General features: G+C 41.1%; 1 protein-coding gene across 1 annotated transcript; it reads right to left on the bottom strand.

Annotated features, from left to right (window-relative positions):
• Positions 1-7027: 7027 nt before the first annotated feature.
• NDUFC1 (NADH:ubiquinone oxidoreductase subunit C1) lies at positions 7028-14518 on the bottom strand. The gene is made up of 4 exons (XM_075199727.1): positions 14328-14518; positions 10978-11081; positions 10131-10217; positions 7028-7123 (listed from the first exon to the last, which is right to left on the bottom strand). Exons 1-3 carry the CDS (start codon positions 14374-14376, stop codon positions 10158-10160), a joined length of 213 nt encoding a protein of 70 aa, XP_075055828.1. The 5' UTR covers positions 14377-14518; the 3' UTR covers positions 7028-7123; positions 10131-10157.
• Positions 14519-24726: the final 10208 nt, after the last annotated feature.

The raw sequence follows: 24726 nt of genomic DNA, 5'->3' as shown, positions 1-24726 counted from the left end.
ATTTACTAAGCTGCGGGTTTGAAAAAGTGGGGATGTTGCCTATAGCAACCAATCAGATTCTAGCTTTCATTTATTTAGTACTTTCCACAAAGTGACAGCTAGAATCTGATTGGTTGCCATAGGCAACATCCCCACTTTTTCAAACCCGCAGCTTAGTAAATCTAGCCCTTACTCTCCAATGGTACATTTGAGTAGCTAATGAAAGCACATAAGGCCCACTTTAATGACAGAACCAAATATGTCCTATAAAATTAAGGAATGGGGTAATAAATGAATGCAGTAATAAAAAGGGGAACTTTGGCCGTATCACTTAGGAATAACTTATTGTGTAAATTTATTTCAATTAGTAGCGCAGTACGCCAATGTATATCATTGTAAATGTACTGATTTTTGTATAAGAAATATATTGATTTCTGAGGCAGTATGTAATGTTGTTTTGTAACCTTTCTGAAGGAAATCTCATACTAATTAAGCCTTTTCATCTTAGAGTGACCAACACATCTTTTTAGCCTGAATACACAGCAGGGGGTCGTTACCCGTGTATCCTGTCCAGTCAAAAAGATAGGTGAACTACATGAATAATGCAACAGAAAATAATTTGGGAAATCACAGACTGATGTAAATTTTGTTAAGTTTACATTGCGTTAAATACAAGTTTACAGAATGTTGCATCCTGATGGTTTACTTCCTGCCAACATGTGTGCAGAAACAGTATATAAATAGCTGGAATATCACTAGTACTTTCAGCTAGTGTGTAAAAGTCCTTATTAGGACCCTTGAGCAATAAACATCCCTGCTTGAAGATTCTGCCTGATGCCTATTGCCTGCTGTATCCTGTGACCAACAGATAAAAGCTTAGACTCTAATCCACTCACCCGTTGTCTTGTGTTGAACCAGCATCTCTGTGTGAATGCTCTACCCGCTACCCAGCAGTCCCTGTGCGTAGTAAGCGGTCAGAAGGTACTAGTCAGCCTGCAGGAAAGAGGCGCTGAAGCAGCTACTCCAGCTACCCAAAAGTAAACAGTTCCAGATGCCAGTGAAGGAGCCTGGTGGTGGCGGCAGCAGAATCCTCCAACTATTGCGCAGTTGGCACTCGCAAGTTGGCGAGTGGCATGTGACACTAGTAGGAGTAGTCAGTAACAGTCTGTTACTGACAGTGAGAAACCAACCCAGATAAACTGTCCCTTCCTTCCTTCCCACAGGCCGGGTGGCAGAGTAAGCCCATCCGGTTACAGGAACATTTTAGCTGGACCACTAAAAGCCCAAAGATTGCTCACATATACTGTATACACTCCATTAAGAAGAATGTATCACAGATGACATAGCTAAACCTTTCCAATCCTACTATAGAAAACTTTATATCTTGCACGCAAACTCATGGTTATGTCACCTTTAGAAAGCAAGAAATTATGAGATTTATGGGAAGTAGGCATCCCAAGTATTTCATATGAGGCAAGGGAATTGCCTCAATAACAACCTTAGCAGTATAATTAAATGATGCTGTAGCCTAAAACCCCTCAGGTAAAAGCCCATGCCCAGATCGGTTTACCATCACTTATTGCAAAACTTTTAAGGACCAACTTACCCTTTCTTCCAGCAGGCATTTAATGAAATTTCTGACAGCTCACACCAGCCCCCAATATTTCCCTTTGTGGAAGCCATAACAGCTTTCCCCAAAGAAGGCAAGGGACTCTTTTTTTATGCCCAAGTTATAGGCCAGGTTTTTTATTCGATGTAGGCCTTAAACTACTTGCAATATTAATAGCAAGCAGGCTAAGTTTTCCTCCCAAGCCTGACACATGCAGATCAAGCTTACTTTGTCCCCGACACTTTGACAATGCCATAACCATATAGTCTTGATATCCAAGATGCCAGCAATATTGTTGAGGGATGCAGAAAAATCATGTCACAGGATGGACTGGGACATTGTCAGCCATGTTGAAACAATTAGGCCTTGGGCCCTGTTGCCTCCATAACACCAAATTAGAAACAGAGTACATACAGAAGGCGCATATCAAAAAGTTCATATATAGAGTTTATACATAGATCGTAAAATCCTTAAATAGAATAAAGTCAAGTCCTTCTTTGATATAGAGTCTCTAGTAGATTCCAAATTTTTTCTTTCAATGATGTTTCACCATACATGACCAAACAATGGTTTTCCTAGAACCAGAGAGAAGTGTAGAGGTCAGCATGTAAGATGTTTCAAGTCCCGGGATACGCTTAATGGACCTCCTCCTTATACTGTGGTAGGAACAACTTGTTGATCAATTCAATTACCAACGCGTTTCAACCCGACTGTCTGGGTCTTTTTCAAGGCAATGTCAAAGATAGAAGTTTGACGTGAGTCTTTATGCCTCAAATAACCAATCAGAGCCATAGGTAACCAAAAATACAATTACAAATCCACATTGAAAACAAGGTTTCTACAGAGGGCATATTCGAAAGAATCTATTGATGCGGCTCATAAGAAGATTAGTCAGATCAATAGAGCCGAACTCCTTGAACCGAAGAAAATTGTATAAAATGGGTCAAATAGAAAAAATCTGTCTTTTATTACACAATATAATAAGGATCATAGCAGATATGAAAATATTTTTAAAAAGCACTGGAAAGTTCTTATGGGTGATCCCATTCTGAAGAACATATTACCAGCTAAACCAGGCTTTATCTATAGAAGGGTACCTTATTTAAAGGATAAAATTCAACGGAGTTCCCTTCTGAACTGTAAGGTTCCTTATTCTATCAAAACTAAAGGTTTCCATTGGTGTGGAACTTGTTTACCTTGCAGAATTATAAAAAGTAATCAATCGAAGTTCACTGACTATACATCCAGGGTAGATGAACAAATATCCCATCAATGAGTTTATTACTTGTAATTCAAAAAATGTCATCTATTTATTGGAATGTATCTGTCATAAACAGTATGTTGGGAAAACAAGCCGTCCTTTAAAGTTGCGGATCAGTGAACATCTTGTGAACATCAAAAAGGGAAATCTTAATCATTCTGTTTCCGCACACTGTAGGGAAAGCCATATATGTAGTACCAATTCTATTATATCCTTTTGTGGTATTAAGAATGTTAGGGCCAGTTGGCAGTGTAACGACTTAGAGAAAAAGCTAGCGAAGGCAGGTATGAAAAGCATTTATGATCTGAATACGTTACTACTGAATGGCCTTAACGTTGATTTTGAATTAAAATGGTTTTTAGATTGATTCTCCGTTCTAGCCATGTATTAATATTATTCTTTAATTAGATTTTATGTTTCTATAGCACATTTAATACATTATATGTATTTTGGATTCAGTCATATGGTCCGTTTAGATATATTGGAGCATTATTTTATTACTTCTATTGTTCTCCATGTTAGGGTATGGGACTATTGTAGTACAACTTACCCCTTTAACTGGATATACATTCAAGTTTTATTATTTCAACTACTCTAGAATGAATTCCACTATATCAGCTTGAAAAGCTAAGCAGGAGAGAACGGGGTTAACATCTGGATGGGAGACCCACCAGATGCAGTATATTCATGCCCATTTTTCATGTTTTTGTACATTTTATATATATTTTTTATACATGTATCAACATGTGAGTTTAATTGTACCATTCTGATAAATATCAATACGTCTAGGAATTATTATAGAATAAAGATAAGATTTTTTGTTATGGCTCACCATGTGGAACCGATCATGTGATTTGTTCCACCATGTCGGTATTTGGAGGAAGTATTTTATTGAATGCATAATTTGTTCGTTTTTATGTATTATTGGTTATCAGTTTGTCATGCATTCTGTCACTGATCGGTCCGATTATTTATGTATGTTTTACATTCCATTCGTTTGTACCATCTAAAGTCATGTGATCGACATTACAAGTGTGTATGTCGTAATTGGTATATTGAATACTTATTTATTTTTAGAAGATTCATCTATTGTACTGTATTCCTTCAGTTTATTATTTTTTATGAATTTTGAGGTGTTGAATTTGTAATTGTATTTTTTGTTATCTATGGCTCTGATTGGTTATCCGAGGCATAAAGACTCACGTCAAACTTCTATCTTTGACATTGCCTTGAAAAAGACCTAGACAGTCGGGTCGAATTTCGTTGGATAATTGGATTGATCAACAAGTTGTTCCTACCACAGGATAAGGAGGAGGTCCGTTCAGCGTATCCTGGGACTTCAAACATCTTACACACTGACCTCTGCACTTCTCTCTGGTTCTAGGGAAACCATCGTTTGGTCATGTATGGTGAAACATCATTGAATGAGCTGGTGATGAATGAAAAATTGGAATCTACTAGAGACTTTATATCAAAGAAGGACTTGACTTTTTTTCTATTTAAGAATTTTACCTTCTATGTCTGAACTCTATATATGAACTTTTTGGTATGCGCCTTCTGTATGTACTCTGTTTCTAATTTAAGAATTTCACAATGTATTAAATATCATAATATCAAATCCAGATAAATCAAGTTGGGCGACGCCAAGCATAGAGTTTCCTTATTCACAATCTCCTTGCCAGCGTTTTACTCCCATAGACTAATATGATCAAGGAATATAAATAAAAAAAAAACGTGCCTTATCCACCTTTTTTTTTTTTTTTATTGCTCTAAATATGTGGTCTTTAATGTAAACAGGAGGTATTAGCTCAAGCGATCTAGAAAGCATTTTCTTTTGCCTGGCACACAAATATATTATATTGAAATATCTAGGGCCCTCATTATCAAAAGTCCTTACTATTATCAACCAAATAATCCGCTTCTTCTCCACCAGGCAAAAAAAAATAAAAAAATTGAAGATAAATATTACTGTACCACCTCCTACTCCCGTGCCACCAAAATTCCTCAGCAACCTCCAAAAAAACAATTTGAAATCTAATGTCGGGAGGGGGGGGAGCATCCTTTGTTTCCAACATGAACACCTTTACAGGGCCAAACATGCTGAAGGCCAACATCACTCTCATTCACTACTATAAAACTGCAAACTCAACAGATTAGAATCTTGCCATGGGTAAAATACCCTGAGTAGATTAGACCACTACCCAGGCCTTCCAACAAAAAATTATTTGATTCCTCACCTTTCCACAGGCGCTCCACCCAGCAATCTCTCCTACATTATATCACTGGTAGCAAATTTCCTCTCTCATAACTATTCAATGTAATCCTGACTTCCCATTGGTTGGTCTCACTCACTCTTCAAACACTGGTCTCCAATTAGGTTGTTTTTGGCTAGCCAGCCAGGTAGTAAGCAGGGGACGAATTTGACAGACCTAGAAATATGGACTTATTATCAAATTAGACACTTTGGGCCTGATACAGAGTTAGTACTATGTCAGTTAGCGTTTTATCTTGTGTAAAATCGCTCTGCACATTCTAAGTGGGTACATGCACATGCACCCATGAAGATTTGCATGATTCTGTCATTTATGCCAGCCTGCGTCTGGAGAAGTGGGACAGGAGTGTTCTAACATAGGCCGAGCACAGGAAGGGCATGTTCACACATTGTGTGAATGGATGCAGATAGGGAAAGATACCTATACCCCTGAGCAAGCAATATTATTTGCATGTAGTCAGGGGAAAGTGTAAATAGCGGACGATAATTATGACAGTCTTCGGCACTAACGAACTGCTTGCCATTGTCTGTTCGTGCTTGCAATGCTGAAGCAGATTGGTGCTTCCTTCGTCGCTCATGCAATGATAATGTTTTTGTGGGGGTTTGTGTGTGGGTGTATAAGTAACCTTTTTATTTTGTACATGAGACAGGGAGTTGTTTCTGTTGCATCAGAGAGGGTTTATTGATCGCAAATGCGTTTGTTGCACATAAAACAAATGGTTAAAAACACAGTGCAAATAGTAAAAGGGTCTGTGACGTGTGGCTGGCATATACCATGCAGATTTGCTACGGATGCCAACCTGCACAGATCTTAAATATGGCTCAGCATACGGATGTAAATACACTATTTTTACAAAATTACAGCTATTTTGTGTCCAATTAATAAGTTGCATCATTCCATTTGTGTCTAGTCTAATAGCTACCTACCTGTTGGTGCTAGACGACTTCCTTTGATGGTTTTTGTACAACTCCACAGGAGCCTCAGCATTCTATCTCATTAATATACAAAATCTTGCCTGAAGTCACCCGACCATTCCTCCGGACTTCGTGAAGGCCTGGGACAGTTGGACAAGAAATTACCTAAAGCCCAATAAATGAAGTTCTACAAAATGACTCACACCTGCTCTTTCAGCATCCAGATAATGGAGACAATATAAAAATATTCACTAAATAATACAGGAGCCTGAGCCTGTTGAACTCCATCTTCCCTGCAACTCCAAACATATTTGTAACAACAAGGTGATTGGTACCCTGCTCCACATGTTGGAATGTCCAGTCCTAACGGTCTTCTAGACCTCCACAGAAATGCTGGAAAATGTACTTCCAACTGACCCCTGGTTTTGATCTTCTCAAAACAACTCTTCTAATTTTCATATACAAACACTCCTTATTGAAAGATTTAAATAATGCAGCTAAGATTCTCAGTCTACTACATTGGAAGTGGACTCCCCCGCACAACAATTTCAGAATATACTTAATTTTGTCAATAGGAAGAATTCTTCCCGTAAGTTTATTATGGTAAGTTTAGTGCCCTGCTTAGAGTTTTCATTCACTGACACACCAAGGTATAACAGACTCCTCAACACCAAGCAGGGCACAGACCTGACCTTACGAATCCCTTAGGCTTTTATTTTTTTTTTATAATGAGCCATGCTACACGGTTACAAAAACTCTTTCTTGTCTTTTGCTCAGCATTTATTCAGGTATATTTATTTCACATACATGCTGTCGTGCCGTTGCTCTAAATCCTATATTCTGCATGCTAATATCCCAATGTATTGAACTTTATAGTTGCAGTACTCTATGCTGATCAATTGCTAGCAAGTCACAAAATGTAAATTAATTATTAATAATAAACTCCAATTTGGGTAATCAAGCTTCATAGAAAATAAATCAAACATTTAAATAATGGGAATATTGTTTATTGAATTGTACAAGAAAAAAAAAAATTGACTTCAGATTGTAGAAGAATCCACCATGTCAAGAGGCTTTAGTAATCCACCTGAAAGAAAAATATATACATTTTTATTATTTAACTTCTTAGTGACTAGGGTACTTTTTAGCTTTGCTACCAGACACCGTTAAACTTTATTACTGTGCATTGGTTCAACAATAAAATGTTTACAGTATCAGAGTGATCTCTTTTCACAAAAATGTAAATAGCCATTTATTTTAAATACATGTTTTCATGATCATTTTCAAGCAATTAGCTTGCCCCTAGAAATATGTCCTTAAGTGTGGAACATGCCCTCATATTAATTTTTTTTTAACATCAGTTGGATACAATCAGTAACAAACATAAAAAGAAAACAATTTTGGTTACAAAGATTCCGAAGTTTTATAACAAATATCCAAAAACAAGTGGTACAGCAATATTACAAATATATGTACAATCAATAACCTCAGCTGGTCAAAATAGACAGATATAGACATATACAGATTTTTCCAATTTTACAGTATGTTTGCTCTAAATGGAACAGACATACCAGCTCCAGTTAGAGCCGAAACATTTTAACTTTCAATATTTGTTTACTGTGTCGAAGTCGAATAATTGGATGAAGTCGGCTAAACTGATCAATACAGGGTTACCGTGTGATTGTGATTAGTACGCTACGTCTAATAACGCAATCGCACATATAAACAACACACACTTACATTTGAAATAGTACACATTTAAAGTTCCAATTGGCATTCATTTATTGATAAATGAATTAGAGATTTATACATCGATAAAATTACAGTAAAGGTATTTATGGTTCAGGTCCTCAGAAATGTATGCAGTTGGTCTCATATTAATCCATATTTTACCAGCAGAAATACAGTATCAACAGAGTAGCGATCGCACATAGCAAACGCTAGTTATGAATAGTATGAGATGAATACTCAAAGCACTATTTATGGGTCAGTTTATACTGGTTTTTCGACGGGAAGACACGTATGCAACAGTTGGAGTGAGCTGCCCCCACCTTTGGAAAGAGGATCAAATTAACTGACCAGCAGTCATTTTATTCTTTGTTTATTTAAGTTTATTCTTTGGGGGAAATCTGTACTCATTTAAGATCCTAATCAATCCGGTTATAACAACAGTTGTTTCCCCCAAAGAATAAATCTTTTTCCTCCCAGTATTAATTTAATCTATCTATATGATCATTGATAACCTGTATATAATAACAGGTATTCTAGCAGCGTGAGGATTATATTCCTCTATTACACTTATAATAAGATATTAGAAAGATATTTTTTCATTAGCTCAGCGAGGACTGGCAGTCTTTTCTGCCATTTTAATAATTTTGTTTCATTTTTTTCACACTCTACACATTATATTATTTTTGTTTTTATTTCGCTACTAGCGTAACTCAGGTATTCTCTAGGGAATAATTGGAATATTTTAAACGAATTAATAAAATATAAGTTTTATACCCTTATAATCAGTGAGTGCCCCTACTATACATGTGTTTTCTCTATGCCTCTTCTGTGTTTTGTACCAATATTGTACATGTGTGGGGTGCACCATTCCAGTTACTCGATAATTTTACTATTTAAGTGAAATAAGACTGGATATTTGATTCTCTGGTGCGTTGATATTATATCCTTTTGAATTAGTCAAACTAAGTCTAGCCAGACATGTGACAATTTTTTAAGTCAACTTGGCCAAACTGTGATGTATGTGGCTCTCCATGACAACTATTAATAGCCAATGATGATTACAATCCATTGAATGTAATTGGTCTTATTTGGAAAAGCAGTCGTCCGGTGACCACAATTATTCTGTGTCTTATGCAATTAATGAAACTCCATCGGATTTGGATGCTCATCATGACCAATGAATGACTGGACCTGTCCAATTTGGACTTACATTTGTGACCAATATAGGAACAGATCTGGTAATCTTATTTTATGAGTGCACCTATACATCAAAATCAATATCTGTGAATAGACCTTACAATTCTCAAAATAAAAAGGATAACTCATTTTTAGTCTTTCAACTGATTACCAAATGGGACTGATTACAGTCAAATATTATTGGTCCAGTTACCTTAATTCACTTACAGCTAGTATGCAATATGTCAGCGGAATTTATAGTCATTTAAACACATTCATGGCTCTTCAATAGTGGGATCAGATGTGAAGCTAATTAAACAGTTTTCGGTTATCGGATCATTTTAAAATGCTGACGACTTAGACTTGTTCTTAAATTTTTTTACTCATTCCAACAACCAGTTCACATAATGATTTTTTCCATCCTGACAGATCAATTATTTGGTTTTCAGTCGTATATCATCTATAACATAAAGCAGTTGTTTTACTATTAATTTGAAAGCAATTTTACTCAACAAGCAAATTGATTTGTGGGTGGCTAGCTCAACGTCGGCTGAAATGAAGAAGATCTTGCAGATCTTGTGGCTATTCTAATTATGAACAGACAGTTAGTATGGGTAACGCCTATAACAAAATTTATATTTAGACGTTTTCTTCAATACTAACTGACTGATTATTTTAGTATTGTAGTTTCTCTAAAATCATTACTTCTAAGCAATATTGCCCTTGATCTGAAGCTGTTTGTTATATGTCATAAGTGTTACATTTCTTCAAATTGTGAGCTGTATCTATGTTTTTTCAATCAAACTCTTAGGGGGGTATTCAATTGTCCGCGGGTTCGAGCGCGGAAAAACTAATACCGTTAATACGGTAATCTCTCGCTGAAATCCAGCGAGTAAATTACCGTATTAACGGTTTTTCCGCGCATGATTACCGTAATAACGGTAATCCTGCGCAGACCGCGGGATTTTCGGCAATCCCGCGGACAATTGAATATGCCCCTTAAAGTGAGTATACAACAAAATGGAAAAAAAATATATATAGAGATATTAAAAGCTTTCAGCACTTTGAAAATGTAAGCTTAATTCTGGCATATATCAACCAAAGTAAATGCCAGGCTAGTTCTGGATCAGCTGACAGAAGACACTACATGATGAAGATAGGTTCCCAATCCAATATCTTTTACTTACACTATATTACTTGATGGAATCATTGGTTCACTGCAACCCATTTCTCCTTTTATACTCAGCGACATCTTCATTGTGTTGCTTGATGAGCTGTAAAAAGAAATAATGAATAAAAAAAGCACAGGAATTCGTTGGTAGCGTAGGCCATGCCAGTTTTCAATCTATATCAGAAATGTAAATATATAATATACATGTATATAATAGCCGATTACAGCAGCAATACTAGCTAGATTCCGTAAACAATATAAAGCGGGTGACGAGATGAAGTCAGTGCATACTGCATGCGATTGGTTAGCACTGTCCAATTACATTTATGAGAAGCCAATAGGAGGTGTGCCCGTTATCAAATCTGGATAAAAAAAACAACAAAAAAAAACTTTAAACATATCTAGAACGAGTCACCGACCATATATATCCTTTGAATATAAGCATAGAATAAACAGATTGATGAAATGGGGCAGATATGTGATAATTACCTGCTGCAGCTTTAATTGCAGAAGGCCTGATCGGCAATAATTCCTTACACTTACATACCAGTTTCAGAGCAAACAAAATAAATAACTTTTTTTGATCATATAAATACATGGCTTTAGATTACCAAAGGAAAACAGTCCAGCTAACAACATGTAAAGAATAAGCGGTATTAGGATATACATTTTTAATGTGTGATCTGTAAGACTACCTATAGTTAAATTGTGGACATACATGACAAGCAACTTTGAAGACATTTGTTTTGTGATGATACCATCCTAAATTTAATATGTTCGATCATGTCGGTAAGCAGGATTACCTATCCACTTCTTGCAAAGACTTCTACATAGCAATATTTCCCCAATAATTAAATACTCACCAAACCCCAAAGCACTACTGTACTCCCCAATGCCAGGCCGACTTTCAACCAGTTTGGTCTTGAATTGTCATGTGCTCTTGCAGTAAACATTGATCGAGCAAAAACTGAAACAAAAAAATTAAACTCATTAAGAACAATTGAAATAATTTCATGTAGGTTAAAGGAGAGGTATTTAGCAGTGTCTGAGGAGCATCTTTGCAGCATCATTTAAAGTTTAAACAAGTTTAAAAAAATGTTATTAATTTGCGAATTATAACATGTTTGTAAGATCTATTTAAGTGTCTTGAAGTCTGTAAACATGTTGTGTGACACTTTGCCCAATGTAAACAATGTGCTTTATGTTGATGTCAAAAAAAAAAAAAAGTTATTAACAGAAAATCTCCCATCTGGATATAGCACAAAAGCCCTGCTGTACCTGTCATTATTTCCCTCTCTCTAGCCAAACATATATCAAATACCTCATCTGAATCCTGCCCAACAACCCCCACCGCCTCTTCGCCACTATCGATTCCCTTCTCTGTCCTGCTTCACCGTTCAACACTTTGTCACATAAAGTTAAGATTTACACTATCCACCACTCCCCACCCACACAGTCACCTGCTGTTCATTCCATCCTGTAACAGAGTCAGAGATCCTCACTCTCCCCTCTTTTTCCTCTACCTGCCCACTCGACCTAGTTGCCTCCAAGCTCCTCTGCTTTCTCTACCCAATGCTTGCCTGCACCTTGCTCACCGCTTTAAACTTTCACTCACCACTGGTGTCTTCCCCTCTGCCTTCAAACATGCTCTTATCTCCACAATTCTCAAGAAATCCTCTATTGACCCTTTTCTCCAACTATCGTGCCATTTCCCCGCTTCCCTTTGCTTCTAAAATTCTTGAACGACTTGCCTTCAACCGTCTGACCCACTTACTCTCTTCCCACTCGCTTTTGACCCTGTTCAGTCTAACTTCCAACCATTTTAACGAAACTGCCCTCACCAAATTGACCAAAGCCAAAGGGCCATTTCTCCCTAGTCCTACTCCTTTAACTCTCCACTGCTTTCAACACTAGATTATTCTCTTCTCTGACACCCTTCACTGCCTTTGTGACACTGTCCTCTCCTGGTTCACACCCTACCTCTCAGGATGCTATTTCAATGTCTCATCTTCTGACTTGCTCCCCTCCTCTCTCTACTAATTTTCCACAAGGTTCTGTTCTTGGCCCTCTGCTCTTCTTTTCCACCAGCTTTCAGCAAACTCATACGCTCCTTGGACCAAAACTTACACCTTTACGCCGATGACACTCACATCTGCCTTTCCGTGTGTCCAACTGTCTCTCTGCCATCTCCACTTGGATGAGCCAACGCTTCCTCCAACTTAACATGACCATTATCTTCCCCCCTCCTTCACTATCCCTCCCCATAATTCCCTCACAGTTGATATCAACCGAATGCCTTGGTATCATCCTTGACTCCACACTCAGCTTCACTCTGCACATCTAGTCTCACTCTCAGTCTTGTCACCTCCTTTTCCACACAAATTGACAAGATACACCCCTTCCTCACTGAGAAAGTAACCTCCGCCTCACTGGCTTTCCCACTCTTCAATCCATCCTGAATAGCTAAAATTAGCTAGACTAATCCTCTCACGCTGTTCCACTCTGTAAATCCCTTCACTGGCTCCTCTTTCCCTTCAGAACTCAGTTCAAGCTGCTCACCATCACCTACAAAGCCCTCACTAACGCTTCCCCTCATACATCTCTGACCTCATCACGAGATACACCCAGCTCAATGACTCCGCGCCACCTTCAACTCTCTTCCCTTCTAATAACACTCCCGTCTACAAAACTTCTCCTGCTCTGCACCCTACCTTTGAAACTCCTTGCCTCATCCTACCAGATTCTCCCCCAACCTATAATCCTGCGACACTTCCTTAGAACCCACCTCTTCATGCCAACCAACCCTACACCCCTTCATAGACCTTCATGTCTACCACATCCACTTGTGTCCTTTTGGTCCTACTATTTCTCATTATCCCCTCCCTCTAAAATTTAAGCTCTCAAATACAGGGTCCTCTCTACCCTATGTCTCAAGTTCATCTACTTTGTATGTCCCTGATGTCATGTCTTATTCTAAAATGGTTTGTTTATTCACATACATGGAATTCGTATCTCAATCCATGCTAGCTGTAATTGTTAGCAAATGACTATCCATGTTTGTGTTACAATGATTAATTGCATTCATATATTATGTTTATACAGTCATCTGTAGGATGATTGTCCAGCACTACAGAGTCGGTAGCATCCTATAATTAAGTATGTACGATCATTATGAATTCTTTTCCTATGTGGAGATTTTTCCCATACGATATGCCTGCATTTGAAGTATTTGCCATTTTTACTAAATCTCACCCTTTCTCCACACTCCTCATTTGTCATATTAACCTTCTCCATTAGATTATAAGCTCATATGGGCAGGGACCTCTATACATCTTGTATCATTGTTTGTACTGCAATTTTCTCAAATTGTAAAGTGTTGTATTGTAATTTGTATAAACACAGGATGGTACTCATGTACTGTTGATATAATAACATTCTATATATCGTGATAGTGAATATGAAATATACACACACACTGCAATGTGATGTGATGCTAGCTAAAGCATTCCCCCTACACACACACACACTGCAATGTGATGTGATGCTAGCTAAAGCATTCCCCCTACACACACTGCAATGTGATGCTAGCTAAAGCATTCCCCCTACACACCTACTGCAATGTGATGCTAGCTAAAGCATTCCCCCTACACACACACACACACTGCAATGTGATGCTAGCTAAAGCATTCCCCCTACACACACACACACTGCAATGTGATGCTAGCTAAAGCATTCCCCCTACACACACTGCAATGTGATGCTAGCTAAAGCATTCCCCCTACACACCTACACACACACACACTGCAATGTGATGCTAGCTAAAGCATTCCCCCTAGTGTAAGCAGTAGAGACATTACCAGCATCTGTCAATGTCATCTAGGTCACTATTATTTACAGGATCGAACCTAGAACCCTCTTAAGAATTCATTATTAAAAAACGGCTACTATCATATGAGGAGACAACAGAATATCTGCTAAGTCACGTGTGTAGAATATATGTTGGGTGCATGCAGGTGACATTATACAATCCAGTCTATTTAAAGACTTATCTTCAATATAGAATACTACGGCTCTGCTATGCGCAACTAAACTATAGTAATCCTTACAGAAATAACCCCATCGTGGATGCACCATGAGGACATATATCATCGCCACGCACTGAACAAGCACACTACAAATATAAGTCTGTACTATGGATATAATATACGCTCACTTATTGAAGCAGGCCTCCTGAGGATCCCGGTTGTCTGGAACACCGACATTGTCACTATAACTCTGAACGATCCACTCGGCAATCCCTTCACCAGTATTCAGACATAAATAAAGGAGCGCTGAGCTGCCGATCACAGTACATGAGGCTGCAGTGTGGAGAGACTATTATCAGCACTGCAGAGCATCCAAGTCTGCCCGCGTAAAATAAACAATTTTTTAAATGACATTTATGATCACCAATAGATACGTAATTGCAATAGAAGAAAGCATATTGGAAACGCTAAATAATGAAAGTGGAACAGTGCAGGATTCGGGTTTATTAGGGGAGATTATATTTAACAGCTCCCCCTGTTGGCAGTTAGAAATGTCAACTAAAAAGCATCCATTATATCAGGGGTCAGGGAACTTTTTTACCCCAAAATATATTTAGATACGCTGACGTTACCCCCTTGATTTGAAAGGAAGGAAATCATATATTATTATTGAAATTCAAAATTTTATTGAATCTATTAAAAATTTCTTTGAAAGCTTCAACTTCAAAACTTCAGGTTTTGGAGAAATGATGTTGCTTCATTTTTGATACGAGAGGATCAATATTGGGGCATTTTGATGTCAGAGCAATTTGGATACAGTCTTCAGTGTCCAATCGATTTCTCTGCTTTGTTTTTATGTTCGTTAAAGTGGAAAATCCTTGTTCGCAAAGGTAGGTTGTTGCAAAAGGCAGCAACTTTTTGACTGCCTCCTCATGTGCAATTTTGAACGCCTTTGCAGCTGTTGACATCCAAAAATATGACAGATCTGCTTTGTTTTCAAATGCAATACGTGGTTCATTATTGCATCGAGGCTCAAGAAGTGCCTCTGCCAACCCTTCAGGCTCTTCTGGTACAACAGCAATTTCACATTTAAAGGGGTCTACAATCCAACTGACAGCATGTAAATCGGCAGCATTACCCCCAGGAATTTCATTTTTACCCCATTTGGGGTAATTTACCCATTCCCTGACCACTGCATTATATGAAGGAATAAGGACTAGGCTGAAGTTAGCGTCTTATTCGGCCAGCTTCTTATTCACTTCTTATTCATGCTCCAGCTTCTTATTCAGAAAAGCTTATATTTAAAGGATTAAATCAAGTTGGATCACTGATTTTACATCAGATTGAAACTAAAAGGTGTCCCTTACACAAGTTGTAATAGTATTTACACTGACCCAATAAGGTTTTGGGCATGAAATCAGAGGACAAAGTGGGCAAAGTCATCATATTTTAACATTTTTAATAAGTAGCTGTAGTTTTGCAAAGGTTAAATGGTGTTGTGCCACCAATTTGATAGTGAGGGTGGTCAGTTACATATAAAGCACTTGTCTTTTGTCAGCAATAAACAAGGAACTGGACAATTCAAGGACACCAGTGTGTTTACATGATTTGATGGCCATTATGGGCTAGATTTACTAAGCTGCGGGTTTGAAAAAGTGGGGATGTTGCTATAGGCAACATCCCCACTTTTTCAAACCTGCAGCTTAGTAAATCTAGCCCTATGTATTTTGTATTTTTACATTATGAATGCACTATCCTGCGGCTCCGTCTGATAGATGGGAGAATTTGTTAGTTGTATATATTAGGTTGCAGGGAACTAAGCCTTGTTGTGGGAGAATGAAATGCAATAACAAAACTGGAAGTAAGGTCAGACGTAAGAGTGCGGGACGGGTTTGATTGTTTATGGGGGAAGTGACTATATATACCTGCAAGTTGGAGGAAGATGACAGCCTTGAGAAAGGCTCCGGAGCGAGTTGATACGCGTTGGATTCATCATTCGGCCCATCTGTCTTGGAATATCGTTCGGCATTGGATGATTGGAGCTGCAGCAGGACTTAGAGATCTGTCCTTGGTCTCCTATATGCTGTTGATTGCACAGACATTAGGTACAAACCATATGTGATGTCTAGTATGACTTTTTTCAAGTTGAGTGTGTTTTTTTTTATATTTTATGAGGTTTTATTAACATTTAATGCACAAGATTTCCCCCTGGTGTATCTTTTATTTCCCATGGTCCAATATATTGATTGGAGATCTGGGCAACGTTAATATGAAAAGGAGAATAACAGGATTGGAGTTTGAGAAGGCTTTCTTTACTGTGCATATTTGTAAGCATATACTCTTAGGGGTCAGAGAGCATGAAGAGCACTGGTGTATTGTGATATACATCCTTTTCTTACGGTGAAGATTGGAGGACCTTCATTTGAGTAGTGGTGGACTTATTTGTCTTCTTGTTTGTGCCGTGGCGCAACCTGGGGGGGAAAAAGAGAGAGAGAGGGAGGGGGCAGGGGGGGGGGGGTGTAGAGAACACAGATACAGATGTGGTACCAACAATATACTCTTGGTGCTTGTGGGTAAGCAGTAGGTTGTAGTTCGTTCTGCTGATGTGGGTCTATAGCTCTTTGCCCTGTTTACAGCCCTAATGCAATGTATATTGTGGTGGTTTGGTACCTTCTGTATGGGATGTGTCTGTGGCTCTGCGGGGGTGTTTAATCGGAGGGATAGGAGTTTGATTTTACCTAAATTATTGGTGGATTAGGCAATAATTTAGGTAAAATCAAACTCCTATCCCTCCAATTAAACCATCAGCAGAACGAACTATAACCTACTGCTTACCCACAAGCACCAAGAGTATATTGTTGGTACCACATTTGTATCTGAACCCTGCCCCCCCGCTCTCTCTCTCTCTCTCTCTCTCTTCCATCCCAGGTTGCGCCACGGCACAAACAAGAAGACAAATAACAAGTTAGGTAACCGGAACACCCAAAGATTCCGTAACGGCAGCACCAATCCCAAAGACACTCCCGTCAAGCGCAGACGTCCAAGGTAAGCTCACCAAAAAGAGCCCCTACCTAATCGTGGACTTATTTGGGACTGTTATAGTCAATGATATACTACACCATGTTGGTTTTCTTTTTGTGTCTGGGAGTTTTGTTTTTATGGCGGAGTGATCCACCATCAAGTGATCACTGGAAAGATTGATCTAGGAGGGATCATTCTATTTTACTATCAGCCTGAAGTGCAGGAAGGGGAGCGCATGAGTATGTATAATTTATTTTGATAATATTGTGGTTTAGGATATTAGTGAATATTCTGTATACATACTCCGCTGCATACCTGAGTGGAGCGCCTGACTTGATTGTTTCTTTTTGTATATGTAAGATTGAGATCAACATGGTCTTGGGCCATAGTCGGCTCCATTTGAACAAGGTTAGGAAGTTGCACACGCTGATCGTTGAGGTGCTGAGTCCCCTGGGGTGACATTGAAGCATGCCCAGGCCATACTTAGGCTTTTCATTTTCTCTTGCCGGGTCATACATATGGGTAGTGTCACGGTCACTAGGAGTCTCGACCCAGAATCTACCAATAGATGACTTTGCCCACCAGAGGCACGGAGTCTAACACAGCAGCTGGTCTTCTCCAGGAACTCCCGCAAGGAAGGATGGGTTTTAGCGACTTCCACTGTGCAGGTCGCGGCCCCCTGTTGAGTAAGGTAGAGTTGATGGATAACAGCATGGCTAAGATGGTGGACGACCGCGGCGTCGCACGGGTGCCGGCAGAGTAGTGAGTGGGCTGACTCTTGACCCAGAGAAACCAGAGGACCGGTGAGTGACAGGTAGAGTGTTTTGTAGAAAGTTGGAGCAGGTGACTGTGGAGTGCAAGCGCCCTCACTGTTTGATCCTTCTGTCTGCTGAGATCTAGGTGGATTTGGCGGTATGGGATCTGTTTTTGCAAGATTTCAACGGCGTGCGATAGTGGCCTGCACCTCTTGTGTCTAGCCGGGACTATTTATGGATGCAGCTGGCGCTGTTGGCTTTGGGGCCTATTTCGCCGGGGACTGGTGCCCTGTACCATGGCCCGGTGAGTGGGTGCAGTCTGGCTGGACGGTTAACTTGGTCCTTTTGGAGATCTTCCCGATACTCGATGTGGAGCTGTGGGCTACCTAGTTTGCGGGAAAACAAATAGTTTTCTTGTGTGACAACCTGGGAGTGGTGCAAGCCATGAATCGACTGCGGGATACCTCCCCTCCAGTGATTACCCTGCTGTGTAGGTTGATATTGCGATGATTGTCATGTGATATTTGCTTCCGCGGGTGCGACACGCTCCCGGTGTCAAGAACCAACTGGCAGGCGCAATGTTGCAGGGCAAGTGGGGTAGGTTTAGAGCTTTGGCACCCAGGGCATCCCTAATGGGTTCTCCTTGTCTTGCAGATTATCAAGCCGACATAGAGGGTCTGGACATATCAACCCTCGCCCCTGCAACTCTGAGGAAGTGTCGTTTAGCATGGCAGGAGTGGTTCACTATCCAGAGCACTGGCAATGGTGCTGATGAAGGTCTGCATAAGCACATGCTTGCCATTGTTTGGCCCGGCTTCAAGGCCTCTAAGTCCAAAGCGGCTATGTCACCGTCCTTGGTGGGAATATCATTCTTCGCTAGATTGCACGGGGAGACTGATTACACTTGGAGCTTTAAGGGGCTGGGCGAGAGAGCGCCCAGTGCCTCCTGATCAGAGAAGACTCATTAATGAAGCCATCTTGTTGAACTTGCTGGAAGTTGTTTTGGCGGTTGCACGTAACGCATATGAAAATGCTCTGTTTCGCGCTGCCTCTGTGAGGTTGTACTTCGAGGCTTTTAGAGTGAGCAAAGTGACTGCCTCTTTCAGGTCCGGTCCCACTTAGGGTATGCTTGTGCAGCACGTGGTAAATGCTCCCTCCTTCGTCTGCTGTAAAGTCAGGTGCTGGGTTATGTTAGTTACCAGGGTTGGTTTCTCTGGCTAATTGTAACAGTTAGTGAATTTGCTCTGCTCAGGCCTGCGGCTGCGGTTCCGTGGCTGGTGCATGGTGATGGTTCCCCACTCACCAGGTACTAGTTCCTGGTGGTTTTCAAGCAGACATTGGTTGCACTAGGCTTGGGCAGTTTTCACTTTCATCATCATCACCATTTTTTTATATAGCACCACTAATTCCGCAGCACTGTACAGAGAACTCATTCACATCAGTCCCTGATCCAATAGAGCTTACAGTCTAAATACCCTAATATAAACACACACACAGACAGAGAGGGAAACGGACAGACTAGGATCAATTTTTGATAGCAACCAATTAACCTACCAATATGTTTTTGGAGTGTGGGAGGAAACCAGAGCACCCGGAGGAAACCCACGCAAACACGGAGAACATACAAACTCCACACAGTGGTCCATGGTCAGGAATCAAACTCATGACCCCAGTGCTGTGAGGCAGAAGTGCTAACCACTAGGCCACTGTGGCACCCATTTCTTCCGAATTGGGGCTGCCACGTAGTAGGGTTTTACGATGGCCCGGGTTTAGGGAGCTCTTTGTGGCTGAAATAGCTAGACGAGTGGTGCCCCATATATTGGAGATAAATTTGGGGGGGGAATGATTTGGGGCACTGTAGATCCATGGACCTGATTTTATTGATTCAATCCGACCTAACTTGGGTCCATGCTTCCTGGCCTGCCCTTCTTGTCTACTGGTCCAATATAGAGCCTAGGAGTATCGTTCTCTGACGGGCGTGTAGCGGATGTGGTCCGGAAGAAAGTTAATTCATTGGTGTCCCGGTTTATGCAGTCTTTAGATGGCTTGCGGTTTGATTACATGCAAATTAGATCCCAGAGCCCCTTTCTCTATAGGCGGGATAGAGTTCACTTGAGCGATGAGGCCATGGTTTTGTTTATAGGAGATGTTTATAGGCATTTAGCATCGGTAGGTGTAGGTATGGTGGCAGGCCTCACGTCTTGAGGATCTAGGCGTGGACGAAAAATGCAGTGCAGTCGACGGCCAGTGGATGGGGCGCACATTACGGTAGTGGGCACGCTGAACCCACCTCTCTTCGATGAGACGGCTGTAGTCTTGGTGCAAGTACCGCCCCTGTGGGTATGCTTGTGGTTTTGTTCCTTTTAGCCCAAAAAGGTTGCGGTCTCTATAGTGTCTGGGATCAATGGTCCTAGTAAGGTAGATATGTGCGCCCGTGGTGTGTTTTGGTTGTCCCCCCCATTTGCGGATGGCCCAAAGTTAATACAGGGATATACTGGTTGCCTGGTGGATGTCGTACTGACTGCTCCTTACTCCGCCACCATATTTGGTTGCAAATAAACTCCTTTTATTTTGCCATATTTATGTCTTGTTTCAATTATTCAAAGAAGTTAAATAAGTATTAAGAGGTTTAAGTGATGTGAAGGATATCAGCCGTTAAGCATTTTAATGTGTGACAAGACCTTATTTTACACTATGAAAATATAATGCTAAGTAAGTGGTTTGAGAAAAAAAATATTAGAATACATGTTAGCATGAGGTTTAAAAAAAACTTGTAAGTGTGTTCATAAAAACAGATAACTAATCATTTTAATTTTCATTATACCTATAATTTATTTGCATTTTTAAGGTTTTATTGCAGTTAGGAGACTCAATTGTATTTTAGGTATATTGTGCTGTGAATACTCTAATGCATTTTGTTTTTAAATTATAAAATTGAGGAGAGAGTTATTGTCACTCACCGGACTGTGAGTGCTTCTTCCCGGACATTTAGGAACCGTGGTCGTCCTCCATCCTGAGGGACTGCGCATGCGCAGCCCTTTCTAAACCTTCAGTGTATGTTCCTTTAACTTAATTGGCAGATCAGGCAACACTCCCTATATTAAGCACCTGTGGTCAACACCACGTTGCCTGATCTTGGAGTCTCATTCCCCATGAGTCTCTGAAGGTGTTCCTGTGTTTCCTCGTGTATTCAGCGCTGCTGATTCCTGTGGTTTCCAAACCACTTCTACCTCTGTGGTTTCCAAACCACTTCTACTACTGTGGTTCCCATACCACTTCTACCCTCCTGTGTATCATCGTGACTGTTAGCTAATTCCTATTCGCTGCCTCCGTGCACTACAGTCTTCTAACCACTTCAACTCTACTATATATTATTGTGACTGTTAGCTGATTCCTATCCGCTGCTTCCGTGCACTACAGTCTTCAATCCACATCCACTCACCTGTTCATCATCGTGACTGTTAGCTGATTCCTATCCGCTGCCTCCGTGCACTACAGTCTTCAACCTGCAACTCGTCTGTGTTTCATCGTGACTGTTAGCGGATTCCTATCCGCTGCCTCCGTGCACTACAGTCTTCAACCTGCAACTCGTCTGTGTTTCATCGTGACTGTTTGGCTGATTCCTATCCGCTGCCTCTGTGCGCTTCAGTCTTCAGCTCATCTCAACTCTCCCGTGTTTCCTCGAGACTGCTGCTTCTATTGCTATCCGCTACTCTCCGTGATCAACAGTTCCAGCTCAACTCTGCTCTCCCGTGTCCCATCGTTACTGCACCTGCTGGTTGCTATTGGCTACCTCCGTGTGTCCGCAGAGACCTGCTGCTGCTACTCCTCAGCTCTACTCGTCCATCTACTGCTGATCCGCTCTCCACGCTTTCCTGTGTTCCCGCTGGTCTCTACCCGCCTGTCAGCATTGGATTCGTGTCTCACTATTTACTCCTCTGCTAGACCATCACCATTCTCCAGGGTCCTCCAGGAATCCAGTTCCACGCTCTACTGATTCCTGTATATTTGTTTCCCTGCTGGTCTACCTACCTGTGCGCTGCACCTACTAGACCACCGCTTCACCCATCCAGGGACTTTGCATCCTGCCGGCCTCCTGCCGTTCAGGTATCTCTGCACTCCTGTCTGACTGCCTGCTTCTGAACCACGGTATGCATACTTCTCATTGACTGTGCTGGTGTATTGCATATCTTGCTGGACTGTGTTGGTTCTCCTCTGGAGTTTGCTATCCGCTGAGTCTATTGCCATCATTGACTGTGTTATCTTGTGCCGGATTACTTCAAGAGACTTTCTATTATTGCAGTGCTGTTCAGTCATATATATATATATTGTGCATATTACTATGGATCGAGTTTAAGGTGCCCGTGTATATCTTGTGTTGCAGTCTCTCCCCGTGCACCTCCTCACATATATATTCAGTGGTACAACTTGCTAGAGGCAGACCACTGACTCCCCGGATACCTCCGCTTGGATTCCATTCCTTCACTCAGACAGCGGTACAACTTGCTATCCGCAGACCGCTGACTCTCATCACCTCCTCGTTTCTGTTGGACATTCCTCCTCACTATAGCAGTGGTACAACTTGCTACCGCAGACCACTGACTACCTTCACGTGTCCTTTGTCCATACAGTTCCTCGTGTATTATTACCTCCATATTGCCAGTGCTGCTAGTCATAGACTTTCCTGAGCATCTCATCATCTGCTATTTCCTGTTCCGTGATCACCCTGCTACCAGAGTACCATATTACCACCTATACTGCTCTGGTAAGCCTATCACCTGGTGATCCCTGGGTAAAGACTCCTAGTGCCCGTGACAGTAAGATCAGGCCATGACAGACCCAGATACGGAACCTACCGCCAAAGAGATGCTGCAGCATCTGGTCAGCCGTGTGGAGCAACAGGATGCTTGCCAACAGCTGTTACTTCAATGTTACCAATCGTTAACCTCCCAAGGAACATCTGGACAGACTGTTACAGCTAATATTGAAGCTCCTGTGCTTTCCTCCGTTTCCCCAGTGCCATCCCAGGTGTCTACAGCTCCCACGCTTCACCTGCCTACTCCGTCAAAGTACGACGGAGACCCCAAAACTTGTAGGGGTTTCCTTAACCAATGTTCAGTCCATTTTGAGCTCCAACCTCAAAATTTTTCTACCCATCGTTCCAGAGTGGCCTATCTTATCTCATTGTTTTCTGGACAAGCCCTGGCTTGGGCCTCCCCTCTGTGGGAAAGAAACGATCTAATACTACAAGATAGTGCCAAATTCATTTCCACGTTTCGAAGTGTGTTCGATGAACCAGGTCGTGTGACCTCCGCTGCTTCCAGCATTCTTCGTTTACGACAAGGCTCTCATACAGTAGGCCAGTACGTCATTCAATTTAGGATCTTAGCCTCTGAACTTCAGTGGAACACTGAAGCATTAGTTGCCGCCTTCTGGCAGGGGCTCTCCGATAAAATTAAAGATGCACTGACTACCCAAGAGCTTCCTTCGTCACTAGAAGATTTGATCTCTCTTTGCCATCATGTAGATATGAGATTTCGTGAAAGAGAGTCTGAGAAAACAACTTCTGTTAAAGCACCTCTTCGTTCAACCCCTCAATTTCGTCCAGCTTCACCCTCTGTGATTCCCATGGAGATAGGACGTTCCAAATTATCTTCAGAAGAGAGGAAACGAAGAGTAAAGAATAGACTCTGTATCTATTGTGCTGATTCCACGCATATGCTCAGCTCTTGCCCTAAGAAATCGGGAAATGCCAGGCCCTAACTAGTTCTGGAGAGGTGAAGTTAGGGTCCCTGGAGTCCTCTCCATCTTCTATGAAATCTAAAGTCTGCGCTTTTGATGTTACGATTTCCTTTGCTACCAAATCCTTTGAGTCACAGGCATTGATTGATTCCGGAGCAGCAGGAAATTTCATTTCTAAATCACTAGTGAATCAATGGTCTCTACCAGTGATTACTTTAAAAACACCCATTACTGTGACGGCTATAGATGGATCACGTCTCATCAATGGTCTCATCACCCAGAGTACGTCTCCAGTAACACTTCAGATTGGTGTACTGCACCATGAAGAAATTTCGTTTTTAATTCTTCCAGTTACGACAAGTCCGATTGTCTTAGGCCTTCCATGGCTTCAGTGTCACTCTCCTCAGATTGACTGGCTCACTCCTCAAGTTACGTCTTGGGGATCTGAATGTCACCATCATTGCCTTTCCCAAGTTATTCCTCTTAAAGTACAGCAATCTTCCATCTCATCTTCCTCACCGGGACTCCCTCCTCAGTATGCTCCATTTGCCGATGTGTTTGATAAAGCTCAGTCTGAACGTCTTCCTCCTCATCGTTCTTGGGATTGTCCGATCGACCTTCTACCTGGCAAGACTCCTCCCAGGGGTCGGGTCTATCCACTCTCGTTACCTGAAACTCAAGCCACATCTGAGTACGTACAGGAGAATCTCCAGCGTGGGTTTATTCGACCTTCCACCTCTCCCGCTGGAGCTGGGTTCTTCTTCGTCAAAAAGAAGGATGGATCACTACGCCCTTGCATAGATTTTCGTGGACTCAACGCCATTACTATCAAGAATCGGTATCCCATTCCGCTGATCACTGAGCTATTCGATCGCATCAAGGGAGCTCGGATCTTTACTAAATTGGATCTTCGTGGTGCCTACAATTTAATTAGAATCCGTTCCGGTGACGAATGGAAGACAGCGTTCAACACCAGAGATGGGCATTACGAATATCTAGTAATGCCTTTCGGGCTGTGTAATGCCCCCGCTGTTTTCCAAGGCTTCATCAATGAGATCTTTCGGGACTT

The sequence above is a fragment of the Mixophyes fleayi genome, chromosome 1, assembly GCF_038048845.1.
Source record: "Mixophyes fleayi isolate aMixFle1 chromosome 1, aMixFle1.hap1, whole genome shotgun sequence".
In the NCBI taxonomy this organism is placed as follows: Eukaryota; Metazoa; Chordata; class Amphibia; order Anura; family Limnodynastidae; genus Mixophyes; species Mixophyes fleayi.
This window is presented reverse-complemented; position numbering and strand designations above follow the sequence as displayed.

What these genes read in the sequence shown, in the direction of transcription:
- NDUFC1 (XM_075199727.1), bottom strand. Translation starts at nt 14,376, where the DNA reads ATGTCGGTGTTCCAGACAACCGGGATCCTCAGGAGGCCTGCTTCAATA. An exon ending in CAGGAGGCCTGCTTCAATAA is followed by an intron (nt 11,082 to 14,327) that starts GTGAGCGTATAT and finishes TTTTTGTTTCAG; the next exon opens with TTTTTGCTCGATCAATGTTT. An exon ending in CAGTAGTGCTTTGGGGTTTG is followed by an intron (nt 10,218 to 10,977) that starts GTGAGTATTTAA and finishes TTCTTTTTACAG; the next exon opens with CTCATCAAGCAACACAATGA.